Source organism: Pituophis catenifer, unplaced genomic scaffold, assembly GCF_029215685.1.
Source record: "Pituophis catenifer annectens isolate HBS135680 unplaced genomic scaffold, rPitCat1.0.hap2 SCAF_2, whole genome shotgun sequence".
Classification (NCBI taxonomy): Eukaryota; Metazoa; Chordata; class Lepidosauria; order Squamata; family Colubridae; genus Pituophis; species Pituophis catenifer.
Genome location: NW_027256882.1, coordinates 33,711,164 through 33,725,045, shown reverse-complemented (window position 1 = coordinate 33,725,045; position 13,882 = coordinate 33,711,164). Strand labels below are relative to the sequence as shown.

Genomic DNA, 13,882 nt, shown 5'->3' with positions numbered 1-13,882 from the left:
ATCTCTGACCTGAGTTCGTTGTTCTCTATTTCGTTTTCTTCTTGGTCATCATTTTCATTTATTATTTCTTCGTCTTCTGTGGTGTATTCTTCAGATTCTCTTGAAATTGCATTCGTGGATTCATCTATTATTTCTTGATCCGCTTCCATTTCTTTGCTGTATGCCCTGGTGTTGGGCCTATCTCTTTTAGACATGTTTAAATTTTTATTGAGTCAATTCAACCATCCTCTGCTACCAGATTGTTGTGATATTTTCAGGATCAGACTCAATAAATTATTTGAGAATTAATAGTTCAAATATATCTTTCTTTATTTACATAAGGCATTCTATATTCACTGAATATTCACAGATAGAAGCGCAGAATATACGTATGCAGCTCCTTATATATACAATGGGTGGAGCTAAGTATGGGAGTGGTAAAGTATGAATACATTAAGAAGTGAAGAATAAGTTAACCCCTGAGACACTGTTCATGTACTATTTACATAATGGAGAATAAGGCATTTACTTGTGACATATTCAACATTTATTTTCCATCTTTCTTTATTCCATCTACCCTGTGTCTTGATCTACAACATTTTTTTGCCCCTCTTTCCTTTATTCCTCTTTCTCATTTTTCCTATGCCTCTATAATAATTGATCGGGAATCCGTCCTTTCTTTCTCCCCAGGATTTTTCAATATCTTTCCCTTTAGCAAGTGGGGGCGGCGGGACGATGGCCCTTTTATAACTTGCAGACTTCAACTCCCAAAATTCCTGAGCCAGCTGGCTCACGAATAAGTCAATAAGTCAATCAATCAATCAATCAGAATAGAGCTGGAAGGGTCCTTGGGGGTCTTCTAGTCTAGCCCCCTGCTCAAACAGGAGGCCCTATATACCATTTGAAATCCACAAGTCATAAAGGGGCCATGGTTCCCCACCTCTCCTTTAGCAGAATGTTTGGATCAATAATTGATCTGGGGAGGGGGGGCATCCCATGAATGTTGGTTTCTCCCTAGTTTTTTAAAACTTTTTTTTTCTCTTTAACTGGATGCTGGGCTAATAATAATTGATCGGGGGTCCGTCCCGCGACTGTTTACTCCTCCCCAATTTGTTCCTTTTAACATACTGCAGTTCTTTAAGAAGCCAGCAAAGCTGACCGGAAGAGCAACAACGATTCATTTCGGTTTCCCGCCTGAGCGGAGCCCAAAGTCGGCCAGCTGATTCGCAGGGAAAGGCGCGAAACTTAACTTTTTCTTTCTTTGTCCCGGCAGAGGAGGCGGCGATGGCGGCTGAAACACCCTTGCAGGGTTTGCTGGAAGAAGCCACCTGCTCCATCTGCCTGGACTTTTTCCAGGACCCCGTGCTCATCCCGGAGTGCGGCCACAACTTCTGCCGGGGCTGCCTGACCCGCAGTTGGGGGACGTCGGAATCGGAGGCTTCCTGTCCCCAATGCAGGCAGACCTTCGCGCCCCGCAGCCTCCTCCCCAACAGGCAGCTGGCGCGGGTGGCTGAAATGGCCAGGCGATGCGGAGGTCCTTGGGGCGAGGAAGGAGGGAGCCTCTGCCCGAAGCACCGGGAGCCCCTCAAGCTCTTCTGTAAGGAGCACGAGACCCTCATCTGCGTGGTCTGCTACTTATCCAAAGAGCACAAGGGCCACTCGGTGATCCCTGCGGAGGAGGCTTTCCCGGAATACCAGGTAGGAATCAGCCAGGAGGAATCGCTTTGGAGGGGAATCCAGTGCCAGCCCTCACAGTCTTTTTATTAGTTTACTTGCTTCCTCCTGCTTTATCCCACCCCTTATCTCCCTGCCTGCAATTTTTTTCCCCAATTTTTTTTTATTTTTCAAAACACAAAACGTAAAATACATCTCTTTAGAGCAGGTACTTGTTCCGTCATATAATAAGTACAATTATTAAGATTCCCACAATCAATTTTGTTCCCATTTTTATCCAATTACATCTTTTTTTAAAAAAAAAGAAAAAAAGAAAAAAATCTTATTCTAAACATTTCTCATTCAATTATTTCGTCCAACATTCTAGACTATAAACACCATTCTAAACCTCTCATTTTAACAATATTTCATATACATTTCTCAATTTAAGACCCATTACACCAAATCTATATTTCACCTCTTCTTGATCACAACTAATATCCAAATCTTATCAAAAATTTATTTCCCTTTTCTCTTAGTAGTTTATATAACTCCAATCTGATTATTTAACTGGTTCACAGTTATATTATTATTCTCCTGTAAAGTTTCTTCCACTTCCTCCTAATTTTATTTTTTAGCTGGTTCACATCTTGATCTGCTGCTTTCCAGCAACGCTTACCTCCACTCCTAACCTTAAATTATTTTGGCTGGTTCACAGTATGATTTTAACTACACACCAACCTTATCTCCTTTACTCCTCCTATATTTATTTTATAACTGGTTTGCAACTTAAATAGTTGCTTTCCAGCAGTGCTTTCCTCCGCTCCCACCTTTATTTTTAACTGGTTCACAGTTCATATAAACTGTTATCCAGCGTATGCTTTCCTCCACTCCTAACTCTGTTTATTGGCTGGTCCACAGCATTGCTTTAACTGTTTTCCAGCTCATGCTTTCCTCCACTCCTAACTCTTATTTTAATTTTTAACTAATTCCAAGCTTTGTTTCAACTGTTTTCTAATATAATACCTTCCTCCACTCCTACCATATTTATTAACCTGGAGCAAAACTCTACTTTAGCTAATTTCCAAAATCATATTTCACATTACTCCTAGTTTCACATTTTTAATTGATTGATAACATTTTGTTTTAATTATTATCTTGCTTGCATTTTCCTCCCTTCCAATTTCTCTTATTCAATCTGTTAGCTTCAAATTACTTCACAATATATTACCCATATTGTTTTTCCATTTATTCTCCTCCGCCTAAGGGAGGGAAGCCCCACCCCTTATTTGTGTAAAAAGGCATAGCTGGCTGACACCTTGACTTTGTTGACATCCCATGGGACACCTTTTTTTTTTAAATTTGATTTATATGCCACCCTTCTCCGGAGACTCAGGGCGGCTTACAATGCGCTAAGCAATAGCCTTCATACTTTTGTATATTTATACAAAGTCATCTTATTGCCCCCATAATCTGGGTCCTCATTTTACCTACCTTAGAAAGGATGGAAGGCTGAGTCAACCTTGAGCCTGGTGAGATTTGAACTTGCAGTAATTGCAGGCAGCAGATGTAAGTGGATGTTAATTAGTCTGCTGAGCCACCAGAGCTCAGCAGACGGCCAGAGCCCCTGGCCATAATCCCCATCCCTTTTGAGGTTCTGTTGGGCTAGATCAGTGACACTCAATTTGACATATCACTACCTCAGAATTACAGGATTCTATTGTTGTAAATCAGAGGTCCAGGCTTTTGCTCTGTTCCAAGATGTCTCCCACATGTCTCCCCGAGAGCTTTATTTTTATCCCACCCCTTGTCTCCCTGAAAAAAGTGACATAATGTTTTTTACCCTTGTGATCATTGCAGGCATTCCATGGTCACAGGATCAAAATTTGGACGTTTGCCAACTGTCATGTATTTATGATGATTGAATATACTGTGTCTTCTAACTGGGTCTTTCTTCCGATGTAATTCTTTACGGAAAAGAAACTCAAAACTTATATTTTTCAGATCAAGGTGGAGGATTGCCTGAAGGCTCAGAAGGAGCAGAAAGAAAAAATAGCGACATACAAAGGAGAGACAGAGCAAACAGTGCAGGAGATGCTTGTAAGTATTCATCCAACCGTTAGGAGCTTCTGAGCTAATAGGAAGGAGAAGCCCATCCGCCATCTTTGATAATAGGCAGCCTGTTTGTAAGTACAAGTTCTGACTGAAATTAATTCAAAGTTAAAGACTGTGTAGGGCACAGAACTTGTTCTTAACCTGGGGACTGAGATGTCACCATTGGCTGAATGAGTCACAGTTGGGTTAAGTGCCCCTATTCCATGAGCTGTGTTTTATGCAATAGGTTTGGCTTGCTTAATAAATTAAGGCAAATCGTATTTCATCACTGAAAAAATTATGAACACAAACATTTTTCTGTCTACTTTTTTGAAATCCCTGATTGCTAAGAAAATTTTCATGAGAGATCATTTAAACTGGAGCCTTTTTTTTTTCTTTTTAGAAACTTTTCCGCCTTGCGTTTTTTAATGTCAAAACGGTTTTTTTTCTCCCTAGGAAATTCTCCCACCTCACTTTTGGATTCTTCAAGGAATCCATTTAATTATCATGACAAAATTAAAATTATTAAATAAAATAATTAGAATAAAATAAAATTATGCCATTTGCTTTTTCCCTTTCTTGTTCTAGGATCGCATCGACAAAGTGAAAAAAAGTGTAATGGCTGAATTCAAAGAGCTACACCTCTGGTTAGAAGCACAGGAGAAGCTTCTATTGACTAAAATGGAAGAAACGGAGAAGGATATTATGGCAAGAAAGGAGGAGGGTTTGGCCAAGCACATGGAGGAACTGGGCTCTCTTGACCATCTCATCCAGGAGATAGAAGAGAAGCTTCAGCAGCCAGCCAGCAAACTCTTACAGGTCAGGCGGGAAGTTGAGATCATAGAATTCTAGGGCTGGAAGGGACCTTGGAGGTCTTCTCTGCAGAAGGCAGAGTCCTTATTCCATCCGGAACAAATCTATTATTGGAAGCCTCCAGTGATGGATCACCCAGAACTCTGGGAGGGAAGCTGTTCCACTGATAAATACTTCTCACTGTCAGGAAATTCTGTATTTTAGGTTGGATCTCTTTGTGATGAGTTTTCACCCCGTGCCTCTTGTCCTGCCTTCAGGTGCTACGGAGACTAAATCGATGCCCTTTTCTCTATGACAGCCTTCCAAGTATTGGAAGATGGCTGTAGGGTCTCCCCTAAGCCTTATCTTTGTTAGGCTGAGCCTACCATGTTCCCTTTGCCATTCATTGTACAGTTTGGCCTCCAGAGCCCTTATCACCTTTATTGCTCCTCTCTGTCTCAGCATTTTTTTGGTATCATGGTGTACCAATGATGAAATGGAATAGCCTGCTTTAGCCCCTCCACAGAATACTCTTTTTCACTCTTTCCTTACCCTTCCCCAGAAATTTAATTGAAATTATAATAGTGAAAAGTACAAATGGAAATAAAGAAAATAGGGAAACCGAGAAAGATAAGAATGGGAAAGAAGTGTCAGATAAAGGGAAAACAAAACATTTTCAGCACAGTAAAATACAAAATAAAATTACTGCCTCAAGTTTTTATTTTTTATATTTTCTCATTATTATCCATGTGTATAAAAACAGATTAGTCTAATAAGAAAAATCAAGTATCAAGAGTTCTTTTTTTTTTTCCTATCTCAAGCAGAAAGTTTAGAAGCAGCTTCCAAGTAGAAGCAATGGGTCAGATCTAATTAAAGCAGTCAATTTTGTCATTTTTTCTAGCTTCATCACTTTTTCCGTCCATTCTTCTACTGTAGAGATTGATATATTTTCCCATGTCTGCATGTAGGATTCTGGCTGCATTCGACCAAGTTCAAAATCTTTTTTTCAAGTCCTCATTTAGTAAACTTTTTGACTCTTTCTATGGAAAGGAACGGTCATTAAATGAACTATTTAGTCAAGGACTAACTGTAATGGCTTAAATTAGGGATCCATAATGTGATACAGAAAAAGCAGGCCATGCAATAAGCAGGAATTCAAAGTACTGGTCACTTTCTCTATATTGTTCACAATTTGAGGTTCCTATCCCCCATTGGAGGATATGGTGGTGGGTGTTCTTTGTAGGGTCTCCCCCTCCCCTTAATCTCCAGGCAAGGAGAAACCCAACACTGATGACTTTCTAGAAAGTATTATAACCACCTGGATTTTCCAAAGTGCCTTCATTCTGGAAGCATAAATGCAGGGCATTTTTTTGTTGAATTCAACCGGGGTATAATTTTTCTTAGGTAAAAAAGTAAAAACAATACCTCTTCAAAAGAGGTTGAATAGCTGAGGAAAAAAGAGGAATGGGATTTTTTTCTTTTAAAAAATGGAAGTACTTTATATGTCTGTTAGTGTCTAGTTGTCCAGAGGATTGACTCATTTATTTTGTAAATGTAAGAATTTTATTTTCTGCCTAGGAAATGGCTCCTTTCAATGCTTTGTCTCTCTTTTTTTTAGGACATTGGAAGCATCTTGAAGAAGTAAGTAAATCCACCCTTTTCTTTACAGTCTCAGTGATCAGCAACTCCTCCAAAAGTTTTCCTATTTTGGAAAGTTCTGTTTGTACTTAGCAGTATTTTAATGTAAAGATTGCGTACTGTATTTCAGGGCTTTTTAGAAATTTCCTCAGATAACACAATATAATTAGCAATATTTGATATGATCAATTATTGTTGGTGCATAGTCAGCCAGACATTTAGATTTAATTTGGCATTTTTCCCTATTGAGTCCTTTCTAAGAAGAGACAGATGTTTGATGGTTTTAAAGGTATTGTAGGATGTAAGCTGTTCCAAGTAATGTATCATAAACACATGCCAAGCACCTGAATTGTGATTACTGGGACATTGTGACAGATGTTATCTGTGATTTCATTGCATTACCTTTAAGTTTAAGGTTAAGTTTACTTTGTGACATTGCACCTTGTACATTGAAATTAAATGCCATCTTCAGTGTACATCATACATAAGAAAACTATAAATAATAATAAAACAAAAACAAAAACACATATCCTTCACATTCTACACAATTAAATTGAAAACCTGTGATACTGCATTAGTATACAGTAGAATTCAACATAGTTACCGCTCTGGGATAGAAGCTGTTTTTCAGCCTATTTGTCCTTGTTTTTATTTACCGTCTGCCAGATGGTAATAGTTCAAAAAAAGGGGTGCCCAGGATGAGATGGATCTTTAAGAACAGTTTGAACTCTCTTAAGGCAGCGGGAGCTATAAAGCTCTTCCAAGGAGGGGAGGGGGCAACCAATGATCCTCTGTGCAATGATCTTAACCCTCTGGAGCGCTGTCCTATCTGCCACGGTGCAATTGGCAAACCATACACAGGTGCAGTAAGTTAAGATACTCTCTATAGTGCAGCGGGTAGAAAGTCACCTGCAGTTTTTCATTCGGTTGTTGTTTCCTGAGAAGTCTCAAGTAGTATAATCTCTGCTGGGCCCTTTTGACCAGTGCTCCAATGTGAGCACCCCAGGTCAGATCCTCTTTTATGATAACACCCAAAAAACTAAACCTGGCCACTTGCTCCACCTGGTCTCCATTGATAAGCGAGGGCTGGATATCTGATCTATTCCTTCTGTAGTCCACTATAAACTCCTTGGTCTTATTGGTGGTAAGGACCAAATTATTGTCTCCACACAGTGAAAGCAACTGCTCCACCTCCTCTCAATAGGCAGACTCATCCCACCCACTGGAGATGAGTCCTACCATTGTTCTATCATCTGCAAATTTAATAATAGTATTATTGGCGTGAGTGAGAATGCAGTCATGTACGTAAAGAGTATAGAGTAAGGGACTCAACACACAACCCTGTGGTTTACCAGTGTTAAGAATAAGGGCCGAGGAGGTGTGATTACCTAATCTGACCCTCTTGAGAGCGGCCAGACAGGAAATCCATAATCCAAAGGTAGATTGAATGAGAAAGTCCAAGGTCCTTAAGTTTAGATAGACACTAGTCTATGTGGAAGAATTGTGTTAAATGCAGAACTAAAATCCATCAAGATCAGTTTGAATGTTATATCCATCGTCTAATTACCTACGTCACCCATAGTAGTCATCTGCCATCAGTCATTTGGTAAGATACAATCCATTGATTTGGCCAAGAGATTCACAAGAATTTTCAAGAGTAGGGAGCCCAAAAACTGAAACTTAGTGGCCTTTACTAGATCTCTCCTTGAACTTGATGAAGGTGGATGAGTGCAGTTCTGGATCAGGATCCACTGAGTCGCTCATGGTGCCCATATTTGAATAGCTAGCCAGAGAAATGACTGAAGCCTGGGAAACAGGGGCCCTTCTCAGTCAACAGGAGTGCTGATTTCTCACCAGCTTACCAGGTACTTAGGATCCGAGGATGGGGCAACACAAGAAAACGACAATCAATGACTTAATAACTGTCCATCAACACCCCACTTAAAGGAGAGAGAGAGAGGGAGAGAGAGAGAAAGAGAGAGAGAGAGATTGGATCCTGTAGCTAGCCAATCCTCAAGCACCATCTGATGGTTTAGAAAGCTTCTTCTATTGGCAGGTTAATAACAGGTGCAGGAACTGGGCATGGCTAGTCTAGTGAAGAGAAGGACCAGGGGAGACATGATAGCAACAGTGTTCCAATATTTGAGGGGCTGCCACAGAGAGGAGGGGGTCAACCTGATTTCCAAAGCACCTGAAGGCCAGACAAGGAATAATGGATGGAAACTGATCAAGGAGGGATTCAACCTGGAAATAAGAGAAAAATTCTGACTGAGGAGAATGAACCACTGGAAGAGCTTTGCCTTCAGACGTTGTAGGAGCTTCATCACTGGAAGCTTTCAAGAAGAGGCCCGACTGCCATCTGTCAGAAATGGTGTGGGGTCTCCTGCTTGGGCGCTGGGTTGTGTGTGTTGGACTAGATGACCTACAAGGTCCCTTCTAACTCTGTTGTTCTGCTATTTTGTCTTGCCAGATATCAGGCAAAGGAAACATATGAAAATCCGGTGGATTTATTTCTAGCACTGAAGTGGACAATCTGGGATTACAGTGATATGACTGAGCTTCAGAAAGGTGCCATGAAAAAACTGAGAGGTAAAAAACAGCCACTGGGGTTTTACGCTGGATGACATTTTGAGCATCCAAGAGAGATTCTGGGTCAGTGTCACATGGATCAAAGAGGGATCGATTTTAGGATCAGTGTCTCAGTTATAATTGTAAGACAAGGCTATGTGTATTCTTCGTAGCCCAAACCCAAACGCACTGATCACTGGCGAAGCAGAATAAGTTTCCACTAAGTATAATGGAATATATGCAGGTAGTTCTTGACTTACGACCTCAGTTGAGCTGTAAATTTCTGTTGCTAAGCAAGGCAGTTGTTAAGTGATCTGTGCCCCATTTTACGAATGCTTTTGCCACAGTTATTCAGAAAATCAGGACAGTTAAGTGAATCACGGTTGATAAATGAATCTGGCTTCCCCCATTGACTTTGCTTGTCAGAAGCTCCCCAGGAAGGTTGCAGAGGACAATCTCAAAATCATGGGATGCTGCAACCATCGTAAATACAAGGTGGTTCCCAGTGTCCGAATTTTGATCACATGACTGGGGAGGCTGCAACAGTCATAAGTGTGAGAACCAGTCATAAAGCACTTTTGTCAGTGCTGCTATAATTTCACTAAAGAAATAGTTGTAAATTGAGGACTACCTGTACATGGAATATATAGTAGAATATATTGATACCTGATGGAATATATATAGCCACCAATGACATTCTGGCTTGTAGCTTTCCCTATTCCTTATTTCCTGATCTGAGGCCAAGGAAAGCAAACCAGGGAATCTGAGGGAGGCCCTTCTGTTGCTCCAATTCCAGGGATGAGATGCTGAATTCCTCCCTTTTCTTCCCCAGATACTCTGGAAAGTGGACTTCAGGTACAGGAAGGTAAATATGAGTTACAGGAATTGGAATTGCTTGCTATTTTAAACTCTGATGCCAATAACTTTAAGAGAAACATAATAGAGTAACAAAAAAGAAAACAATAGGATTAGGTACCTTAAAGATTATGATGATCCAGTAAACTTTAATGATTATATGATTTATGAACTTTTACTTGCCATTTATATGTTCAATATTTGCTAATGCAGCAGAGACAAATTCCTTGTGTGTCTGATCACACTTGGTCAAATAAAGCTTTTGTTCTGTTCTGTTCTGTTCTGTTCTGCTCTACTCCTACTCCGCCCCGCTGTGTTCTGTTCTATACATAATCTGGAAATATTGAATTCCTACCAAACTAATAACTTCCTGTTGATTTTACTGCCTGATTATAAATTGGTGACCAGGTCTTCGTTAGCAGAGAAATTAGATCCTTGGGGTCAAAGCACATAGCAAAGTTGGAGCATCAGGCTGGTCTCCACCAAGTGGGCCATCAGACTGATGAAAGCAGAGGTTTCCTGTGCAAGATCCTCCCCTTTTGTACATGCCTGTGATATCCTATGTTCCCAGAGAAAAGAGAGGATCTTCCTCACATTCCATCCTGTGTCCCAAGTTACCTCTGGGGTGTCCTTCTGACTCTTACCAGTTCAGAATTGAAACATGTCAGCCTCTTGCTCTGCCTGACCTTCTGGATTAATGCTCCAGACAAGAGTCCCTGTTCAACCTGGGCCCTCCCAGCAACTCTCTGAAGGCAAAGCCAAAAACTTTCCTGCCAATTCCATTAATCTCATCTGCAAGATGGAAGCTAAAGAGAATTGTGCACGGAGGCTGAAAGAGGTGGAGCACTGTGAAGGGTTTGAAGGACTTGGCCACTGCAAGACTTGTGGACTTCAGTTCCCAGAATTCTCCAGCCAGCATGGCGGAGCTGGAGGGCAATCAGCATAGTGGTGGCCACATGAGAGACTAGAGACTAGGGGAATTGACCAGTGGAGCCAGGAGACAAAGAGCTGAGCGGAAGAGCCAAGAGCGATACAGGTAATCAACGGATCCTGAAGGCGTACAGCTTAGTGGCAGCTGAAGGGGAGGCAGATGGACAGGAAGATGGCAAAGGCAACCTAAGTGAATGGAACAAGAAGGCCAAAGGCGAGAGGGGTGCCAAAGAGGCTGGCAGTTAACAGAGGATGGGACATAGACAGTGGGAGAGCCTGAGTGCTTGGAGAAAAGTGAGCAGAGGGACCTGTACACTAGCAGTCCCATCAGGGGAATTCTTGAAGTCCACAAGTCTTACAGTTGCCAAAATTGGAGGACTGTTGACCAGACAATGGCTTAGATATTGTTTAAAAAAACAATGAGTCTTCTAGTCCTGGAGGGGGTGTTTGGAAGCTGAACTCCATTCACACAAGATGCCATAGGGTTAAGGTTTTGGGGGTGAAGACACAAACTAGGCCTGCAGCTGAAGCTCTTGTTCTTCTCCTTCCTTCCTTCTCTCCCTTTCCACTTACAGGGAATGTGAGTCTGGATCCAGACACAGCCAATATTGACTGCCTTAAGTTGTCCAAAGATCAAAAAAGTGTCAGAGGAGTTAAGCCAGTTAAAGAAAAATATCGCGCCTCAAATCCCATGAGATTTGTTTGTCATCCTTGTGTCCTTGGCTGTCAGACGTTCTCCACAGGGATACATTTCTGGGAAGTTATTGTTGGAGATAGAGAAGGATGGGGTGTAGGGGTTGCCAGTCAGCCAGTGAACTTAACAGATGTTGATAAGCAGACCAGGTGTTGGATGTTTTGGAAAGGCCTAGGGAAATACGAGGCCGTATCTCCATCAAAACGCTCTGACCTGGTCCTGACTGAGGAGCCCACGACGATCTGCATCTGTCTCAACTGCGAAGGGGGACAAGTGAGCTTTTTTGATTCCAGTACAGCAGCTCTGCTCCATATACTCTCAGACACTTCCTTGGTTGGAGAGACCCTTCTGCCCTATTTCTTTTTGGGTGAGGGCACCTGCATGACATTCCCCTCAAAGAACTGACCTCCATAAACAAAACTCCCTATTTGCCAAGCAGGGATCTCTGAAAGCCTTTAAAGCAGAGATTCCTTAGCTTTTTACTATTTCAGCTTCCTTTATTGTTCTATGCCAACCTGTTCAGTCAATAAGTCATTATAAAGGAATAACCTGATCATCATTTCTATTTGTCTGGATAAAAAAAAAGAGGAGCTTTATTGGCGTTAGCATCATGTGTTCAGATGTATCAGTATTGAAGAGACCTTACAGCTAAGCCTGTCAATCATGATTTTATATGTCTGTCACAACTCTACATCCCATTTATGGATCATGCTTGTTTGTTTAATGTTAATTGCAATCAATGATTGTGTAGGTGTCCATAACTAAGTATATTCTATAATCATCCCCTTCTTTTTTTCTTTCCTTCCCACTTTTTATTCCCTTTTTCTTTTAACACATAATTGTGTTTTTATACTTACGTAGGTTATCTACAACAATCGGATTACTGATTGTAAGACTGATTGTAATTTTATATGGGAGGTGTGTCATGGATTGCAGTTCCTTCTTTTGCAATTTTGTGCCAATAAATTTATTCAGTACAATACATAGAAACAAAAGATGCACACAAAACAGAAAAAAAATAAAACATACCGTCTGTTATCAAGATAGAAAACGTGAGTCCTCTGTGCCCTAAATGTGTCACCTGGCTCAAGCCAAAAGTCAAAAAGAATTGTTAATAGAATTGTACAAATGAAATACATTATTAAATAAATGCATTATCTGACAGTAACACTGTTTTTCCTTCTTGCCTTAAGCCACTCTGCCTTTTATTGAGTAACTACAAGTATCGGGAGTAAAAGAAGCCAATCTAGTTTGGTGGTTAAGAATTCAAGCTAGAAGCCCTGAGTTCTAATCCTCCCTTAGGTACAAGGCCAGTTGGACCCATTACTCTCACTCAGCCTTAGGAAGAGGGCAATGGCAAGCCACTCCTGAATTTTTATCGAGAAAAGTGGAGGGAGATTCGTCTAGGTAGCCACCAGTGGCCAACACTGAGGCAGCCCAAAACTGGCTTTGATATTGAGATGGGCGTCAGATCCAGTTTGATCTAGTGGTTAAGGCACCAGGCTAGGAAGAGGAAGACGGTGAGTTCAAGTCCTGCCTTAGCCCTGAAAGCCAGTTGGTAACTTTGAGCCAGTCATTCTGTCTCAGTCCAATCCACTTCACAGGTTTGTTGTGGGGAAAATAGGAGGAGGAAGATGTGTTGGATATGTTTGCCACCTTGAGGTATTTATAAAAATAAAGGCGAGATACAAATAAATAATAAGGGGAGTGAAACTTAACACTGATATGGTGACTTTGATTGCTAACAGCAGCTCTCTGGAACATCTCAAAGCATCTAAACTGAAGTTGCTGTTGACAAAGGTGCATGTGAGTTATCCAAACTTACCTAATACAGGTAGTCCTCGATTTACAACCACAATTGAGCCCCAAATTTTTGCTGCCAAGTGAGACGGCTATTAAGTGAGCTTTGCCCCATTTTAAGTGCATGAAGAGGGGGAAGGGAAGGTAAAGGAGGAGGTTTTAACAGGAAGGAGGAGACCAAGAGAGAGAGATGGGAAGAGGGAGCAGAGAAGGGAAGTGGGGCCTCCTGGCTCATCTGGCCTCCACCCCATAGAATGAGGGAGGAAGCAATGCGTGAGGATAGATTGGGAAAAGGGGGAGAAAGGAGGGTTGGGAAAGGTAGGGAGAAGTGTGGGAGGAAAGACAGAAAGGAGGAGGGAGGAGAAAGATGGAAAGAATCAAGGAAGGAGCAGAGGCAGCGGCAGGAGAGGCTAGCAAGCAGCAGGAAGGAGAGAGGAAGAAGGACCAACCAGACTTCTGACCACCACCCAACCGTGTGATCCGCCTGCTGAGGAGACAGCACAAGGGTCCAGCTGGAAGGACAAGATAGCAGAGTCCAGCTGAGCCAGGCAAGTGGGGGGATCCAAGTGGACTGGCAGCTATATGATGGATTGTAAGAGGGAAAGGGGGACCTGGTCCCCAGCGACCCTTTCAGGGATGACGCTACATCACCATCTTTCATGTCACAGTTGTTAAGTGAATCACTTCCGTTGTTAAGTTAATGACACAGTTGCTAAGTGTGAATCTGACTTCCCCGTTGACTCTGCTTGTCAGAAGGTCACAAAGGTTCATCACACGACCAGGGGACCCTGCAACCGTCACAGATATGAGCCAATTGCCAAGCGACTGAATGTTGATCATATAATCGTGGGGATGCTGCAATGGTCGTAAGTGTGAAAA

At 41.7% G+C, this 13,882-nt stretch overlaps 1 protein-coding gene across 1 annotated transcript; it reads left to right on the top strand.

Annotated features, from left to right (window-relative positions):
• The first annotated feature begins 1,263 nt into the window (after positions 1–1,263).
• LOC139309334 (E3 ubiquitin-protein ligase TRIM11-like) lies at positions 1,264–11,680 on the top strand. The gene is made up of 7 exons (XM_070933390.1): positions 1,264–1,677; positions 3,637–3,732; positions 4,315–4,545; positions 6,137–6,159; positions 8,627–8,745; positions 9,557–9,589; positions 11,085–11,680. The coding sequence occupies exons 1-7, from the start codon at positions 1,264–1,266 to the stop codon at positions 11,606–11,608; spliced, it is 1,440 nt and encodes a 479-aa protein (XP_070789491.1). The 3' UTR covers positions 11,609–11,680.
• Positions 11,681–13,882: the final 2,202 nt, after the last annotated feature.